The sequence below is a fragment of the Acyrthosiphon pisum genome, chromosome A1, assembly GCF_005508785.2.
Source record: "Acyrthosiphon pisum isolate AL4f chromosome A1, pea_aphid_22Mar2018_4r6ur, whole genome shotgun sequence".
Lineage (NCBI taxonomy): Eukaryota > Metazoa > Arthropoda > Insecta > Hemiptera > Aphididae > Acyrthosiphon > Acyrthosiphon pisum.
In genome coordinates this window covers 68,771,513-68,778,997 of record NC_042494.1, presented here as the reverse complement: position 1 = coordinate 68,778,997, position 7,485 = coordinate 68,771,513, and the positions used below count along the sequence as shown (strand labels likewise).

General features: G+C 29.4%; 1 protein-coding gene across 1 annotated transcript in view; it reads right to left on the bottom strand.

Annotated features, from left to right (window-relative positions):
• The window catches only part of LOC100162583 (gamma-aminobutyric acid type B receptor subunit 1), a 10,795-nt gene extending 4,130 nt beyond the window's left edge, over positions 1-6,665 (bottom strand). The window contains exons 1-11 of the mRNA XM_029486258.1: positions 6,311-6,665; positions 5,455-5,589; positions 3,186-3,356; positions 2,895-3,111; positions 2,662-2,813; positions 1,330-1,462; positions 1,138-1,265; positions 941-1,082; positions 545-695; positions 182-425; positions 4-114 (exon numbers count right to left, since the gene is read on the bottom strand). Of these exons, the coding sequence (XP_029342118.1) occupies positions 4-114; positions 182-425; positions 545-695; positions 941-1,082; positions 1,138-1,265; positions 1,330-1,462; positions 2,662-2,813; positions 2,895-3,111; positions 3,186-3,356; positions 5,455-5,589; positions 6,311-6,538 (1,812 nt within the window). The 5' untranslated portion in view covers positions 6,539-6,665. The remainder of the gene's footprint in view (positions 1-3; positions 115-181; positions 426-544; positions 696-940; positions 1,083-1,137; positions 1,266-1,329; positions 1,463-2,661; positions 2,814-2,894; positions 3,112-3,185; positions 3,357-5,454; positions 5,590-6,310) is intronic.
• Between the last annotated feature and the right edge of the window lie 820 nt (positions 6,666-7,485).

Genomic DNA, 7,485 nt, shown 5'->3' with positions numbered 1-7,485 from the left:
TACTTGTATATCGCGCTTCAATGGATCCATGCATTGCCATAAAAATAGAATCGCAACATCGACGGCCAGTAAAAATATCACAATCGAATACATTTTCCACGGCTGCAAAGCTTTCTAGAGTGATAAATTATTGTAAAAAAAAAAAACCACAACAACTTTATAATATCATTAATTACTTTACCCTGATTGCGTTTTTCTTTTGACTCGTATGCAGTCTGTGCACTCTCCACACCTTACTATACATAGCTCCATAACCCAAAGTAAATCCAATTGACAACACCCAAGTTTTTATTTGGCATATGTTTGGGAAAACCGCCGGTGATATAATCTGACCGTCCAAGCCAAATAAATAAATACTACTCAAGCTCAATACACAGCCGGACAACATAATTGTATTGCAAGCCGGATATGATTGAGCAATAACTCTGAGGAAATGGTATCAATAAATAGTAATTAATATTGATCGATAGGTACTCAATATAGGTAGACATAGACAACATTATGTTTTATAGGCTTTGGCCCACGATTTTCGTTCGGTACATACCTTCTGTGATGATTGAGGACATTAAATACAATAAGACTAACTGCTCCAAGTATCCCAATAGTTGTAATTACCCACATACATATCAGTAATGGTATCGATAACGTGCGCAATACACGACGAATCACAGTTCTATCTTGCGGAACTTTTCCACCTATTTGAAATAGATAGTATAATGTATAAATATAATATATTTATAAAGATGTATTAAAAAAAATGCATTAACGTTAAGTGTTTGAAAATTAAAAATATAATTGTTGTAGGTAGGTACCTAATATACAATTTAATTGTATTGTCAATATAATATTGTATGTATATTCAAATTTGTTTAAATGGACCAACATGTAAAACGAATTAATATTTTCTTAAATAAAGAATAGGTACAAATATAATACTAACCGATCCATTTCTCTTTATCGAACCATGTTAAGTTATCGGACTGTGTGTCATAGTAACCAAGTTTAACGTATTTTCCTTCAATAACTTGTTCAATCTGCGTTAATGCTATACGATCACCTTGTGAACTAAAAGCTACGTAACCCTAAAATTGTATTTTAATTATACATTTTTTATTATTTTCCTATTTAAAAACTCACTGATATCCCGAGAAACTGGGTTGAATTTATAGCCGAATAAATGTGGTCGGCGATTTCCTTATTGTTGTAGTTAAAACTGGTGATTGATTTTCCTTGTTTTTCCAGGATACCCATAGTTTTATTAAAAGCTATTGTATCAAAGTAAATATTTTAGTATTTACATAGGAATAATTATTTAAATCTGTTCAATACCCAACGCTACAGCCCAGACAGCGTCGTATGCTAACGGTGCTTCTTGGTAACCTTCGGGATACCGGTGTCGATCAATTGCATAACCTCCCGATCTTAAAACATTTTCAAGCCTTTTACGAAAGTCTTCAGAAGTCTGAAATAATAATAGAAGATAATGTTATTGTGTTTATTATTTTCAACATGTAGGTACCTATTATGTATAAGAAGTTCGAGTTGATTTTATTACATATAAGATTATAAATTTGAATATAAGCAGATCCTGCATGGCATTGCCTGTGACAAATTTAATGGATTTACCCCTTCTTGAACTCTATCAAATGGAAACTGCACAGATTTTCGACACAGTTATTTGGGTTGAACTGACCAAATATAAATTACAGGTATAGAATTATCATGATAACTATTTTCTTGTTGAATCTATTGACGAACATTTTATGAAAATCAGTCAAAAATTGTGAATCGAGAATTTTGCATAAGATTCATCCGTTGTATGTCTATAATTTTATACAGTAGTTAAATATATTTATTAATTATAGCTGATCCTGCCCGTGATAAATTCATAACAATGTCAATGGATTTGCCCTATTTTAAACTCCGTTAAAATATGTTAACTACACACATTTTTAATAAAGTCAATTGGGCGTGGTTTCAACCAAATATAAAATACAAAAATAATTTCCAACTATAATAACTATTTTTATTTTCTATTACCAATAACAATCATGTATAATAAAAAAATATAAATATAAATTTGTTTTTTGTATTGCCAACTAATCGAAATATGAAACCTTATTAAAAATTTCAAATTTAAAAAAATTTGCTCTGAAGTGCACATCCTCGGGTATAAGTTTACCTATTACCAAATTTCATAACAATGAATACGATTAAGTCTATCGCAGCTGTGGACAACAGCGCATGCGCACGCCCAACATTACCATTTATTACTATCGTCATATAGATAATAATAATATTATAATATGTTTAGTTTTATTCGGTAGATCAGTAAATTTATGTTATACCAGTAAATTAGTTTAATATCTTATTTAGATTTTTTTAAACTGCAAATTTGTAGAATAGATAAGATCAAAAATTAATTTTTTTTTTGTAAATACATATCCAAATATTTAACTGATATCCACGATCCATAAGCCTAACCTAACCTAACCTACCTAGTATATTATTTTATATTAGTTAATCCGCGACTGGTTAATATATTCAATCTTATACCTTCGCTTTTGGAATATTTATAATGTAATGTATAGTATGTATTCACTTATGAATAAACACATTTTGAATATTATATTAGAACGAGGCTTGTTAAAAAAATACTACCATGCCGGAAATAGTCTTTTGGTTAATGTTTTGATTCCACATAAGAGCTTCAGTGGTGATGTGACCTTCAGCTGCAATTCTCATTTCTTTTTTCGTACATTCAATTCCTTCTTTTTCCAAGTTGACTTCAAACCAATTGTCTTCGTACCACCCTATATATTATTTATGCACGTATATTTAAATAGCGTATGTTATGAGTAATTATGTAATTTAAAATGATTCAAAGCGCTTACCAATAAAAAACCACACGTAGGCTTTTCCATATAACTGCTGTTTGTACATCTCACATAATACTTTTCTAGCAGCAACGACGTAGAATAAACCAACAATGATCCTGGCGTCTTGTCTGCGCAAGTTTTTAACAGCATCACCTGGATCACTAACAAAACTTTGCCTGGTAATTATTTCAATGCCATTTTGTTTGCATCGAGTCTCGATATCCTCCACTGTCTGCATATAACATTTTAATTTTTAATTCAAATATCCAATATACTAATTACAGGTATATTTTTAAAAATGCTTACAGAAATAAACACTTCTTCGGTTTGCTGAAGAATTGCAATTCTATACCATTCGAACTTTTTCATCAATGTGATTCTAGTTGGACTATGAACAGTGGCTGAAGGATGCGTTCTAAACAGTGTGGGAAAACGATTTCGGTCGGACAATGCTGGTGAACTGGCACCATAACATAACTGAAAAATAATATTATTGTAAGAATAATGAAAATATATACCACTCAATATAAGATACAACCATAGGTGCAATTTCAATAAAAAAAACTGAGAGAGCTTAAGCTCTGCATTTTCTAAGCATTTAAATTAAATTATAACTATGAGGCATTTATGACTTTTTTGAGCAAAAATATTTTATAACAATTTAACATTCAATACTTATGTATTAGGTAAATTTTATAAAAATTAATACAATAGTAATTTTAATTTATTAAAAATTGAAAACAACTTTTTTATATTTTATTCAATAAATATGACAAATAAATATTAGTATACAAGATGTACCTAACAGAAAGACTTGACGAAAAAAAAACTACGCTACTTAAACAAATGACAAAAATTGTTAAAACTATGTGATAAGTAAATAATTTAAGAATTAATATACTCATGTCAGCAAATTCCTAAAAAAAATATTTTGAAAAAAGTTATTATAAAAACTTATGTATACGTTCCAAATTCATTTAATCAAAAAAATGCCCACCCTGCCTCCCCCCCCCCCCAAATGACACCACTGACTGATAAGTCAACACCAACTGTCCAATCAACAAGTGATTCGTATATCGTAATTAGGTTTTTGTCCGAATTAGATGTGGGCACGGGAATCTTTATATTAGTAAATACTCATGAAACTATTGGCGATTGAAATTGATAAGATGTAACGGGGACGCTGTGTATCATTTATATGTTCCAGATCCACCCCCCGCCGGCCTGATAATTGATAAGCTTTCAATCGCCAATTGTCGTAGCGCTGATTCGCTGCTGAACGTGATAACTGATAAGCCGACTGATATAACCGACCACAACGACCGGGTTTAGTAGAAACATTGGGAAATAATGATTAATGTTCTAAATAGATTTGAATTCGATAAAATTACAATTGTCGAGTTCATTGTTTCATTCATTATACCCTGATACCCTCATGACTGATAATAAACTGTTTTTGGTTTTCTTTTTGTTGTAAGGAGAAGTTTTTATACATAAACACATAAATTATTAGAGGGTGCTAATTTTAAAACTGGGAGTGCTAATACCCCCTAAGCTTCCCCCTGTTTGCGCCTACGATGATACAACATAATGAAAACATTTTAAGAAAAAAATTTGTGTGTACACAGGTATTTTCAAAAAAAAGTGCAATATATATCATAATAACGTCACAAGGGACTTACTTACAAAATACTATTTTTTTAATAACCATATTTTCTGAATTGTATTTTTTTTTTAATTAGGTACCATACAATTACAGTCGGTATTAGTTAATTCGAAGTTGAAGAGACCAGCCAAAAAATTCGAGTTAACCAAGTTTGACTGTACATCAAAAACCTAATAACACCACGTTAATTTACTCGGAATTCTAACTTAAAATCATGTGTCACATAGGTAATTTATTGTTGTAATTTACGACCACATTTAGTTTATTATAGGTACCTATAGAGTATATTATGTAAACTATTTAAAAACTTGTTATATGACTTTCAGAATTATTTTTATATTATATTAAATTATGGTTTTACTTTAATTTATAAGTACATAGGTAATAAAAAATGTTTCTCTAAAAAGATTTTGTCTTTGTCACGCTATTTTCATATCTAATTTTTATTTGTAAGTATTATTCACACTCAACAAATAAATTAAAATTATTATTACAGTGTCATGAATATTATATTTTATTTTTCGATACCAAACATAGATAATATACATGTATAATATGGTACATTATAATTAATATGTATTAGGAAAACTTTAGGCTCTTTGTTTCCATTGTTTTAGTGTAAGTAGCTGGAGCTCCTAAACATCCTCCATAATCCACTATATTAATGCGTAAATGTAAAATATAAAAAATATTTATACCTATGCATAAAACGTATGCATGTTGGATCTACAAAATTGTTTTTCATTTCAAAACTTATAAGATATATATGCGTAAATACAATTATTTAACTTTAGGCAATAATGATTATTTCGTATTTAGGTATTTAACTGTTAAGGTGCAACAACGCAATAACTAAAGTTATAGTTTTGTCACTCAGTTAAAAAAAAAATTATTTTTGTTTTTACTTACAACAACTAAATTCCACATTTTTGCCGCTTCGGCTACAGTTGTACATACAGTGCTGCATCCTGCTAATAACATAAGTTTTTGAGGTTTGTTATACAGCAGATCATACATTACCGATGCACCAAGTCCTGGATCACACTGTAAAATAAACAAATTACAATTATTTTTATTTTTATTATGTTCAGCATGTATATGATTAATATTACAAATAAAACAATGTAAGAAAACGTTTGGTTTATGAATTCAAAGTTAAATTGAGAATAATAAAAAAACAAATTCATTTAACTTTAACATCAACGGAAAACAAAATGTTTGACTTGAAATACTAATATTAATACTATTTAATAAACTTATAAAAAAAAATTTACGGCCATTGTTTTAATTGTATACACACCTACAGTGATGGTATAGGCAAAGAACTAGTAAGAAGTAAAACTTAAAATCTTTAGTTCAAAATATAATATAATAGGTATTGTATATTTGTATTAAGCGTGTATTTTGTTGATCTTTTCACTAAAACCGCTAGAATATATAATTAGTTACCTTTAATAGCTTACTAGAAAACGAATTGTATTATAATTTCAATATGTTAATTTTCTACATTTATTTTAAATAAGTCCTTATTATAAAAAGTTATAATATCAAAAAAATATCAATTAAAATTATAAACTCAAATTTTGAATAAATAATAATCAAACAATAAATTTAAGATTTCTAAAAGCAAAATGTTTAATCTTTTTTTTAGTATTCTTGTAGTAGATACGCATCAGTAAAAATCATAAATTAAATTTATTCTATTGATAACTGCAGGAGTTTTAATATCTTAATATAAAATACTTGGTAGGTGTATACGTCTTACTTCGCTATCATTCCAATGCAATTTCAGTTGATATCCGGACAGAACGCTATTCTTGTTCACATCTTCCAAGGCTAGCCTAACCGCAGGCTCACAAGCTTGACCTCCTTGCCATCCGCCTTTGCCGCCGATCGGGAATATACCTCCGATGTGTAATACCTTATCGTCCTCTTGTATTGAAAACGGAACATCAATTAACAGCACGAACACGATTACCGCAAATCGAATCATTTAGCCGACGGGTAAACAGAGACGATACCGATTTGTCTACATAACGTTATTATAATATTGAAATGCCATGACGTCGAGCTCGGTCAGATGTCCCACTCCGTGTCAGTGGATTTTACCGGGGTAAGGACTTTGGTATTGATTTTCGCAAGGTCCGTGGAGCGCTGGTCTCCATGCTGTCACCCCTAACATGTGGTAAAATGGAAGAAATAATTTTTGCTTTTTACTTCTTATGCTAACTGATCGTTTGGACCAACTATAATGGTAAATGTAGGTAGGTAAAGATTAATAATTTCGTCATTGCGATAGGACGTGCAAATGTGTATGGATACCTAAGTTATTAAATGCAAACAACATAACGATTTTAATGTCAAATTCCATACTCTAATCATGATGCATTTTTACTTCCATAGATATCTATATATGTACGATGTAAAACAATAATAGCGTGAATTTATTATATTCATTAACTACTCGTCTATAATTGATAATTGATAAACGATATGTTTCCGGAAAATATTACTCCACATATTTTGTATTATACTTCCAATATGAATGTAATATGAAAATTAGAATATACATTAAAAGATTAAAATGCAGGTATGCATAACTTCTCCAATCAGTTTTATACGAGCATCGTTTACTTATATATTTTGTTTACTGTCTACACCCATTTTTAATCATCGCTTGCTGTATAATTTTAATACGGTATGATCTATATATGTATATCTTTAATATACATATATCAAAATATTGAGAACAATAATTAAAGTTATGTAACCCATACTGCAATTTATATTTTGTGAATAAATAAATTTGAACTTTAAAGTGATAGACACCTACGTCCTACAATGTATTAAATTATATGTGAAATATTATACATTATACGTCTATACATGGTACAACAGAAATACCTGACAAATGAAAAATGAAAATTGATACTAGTTGAA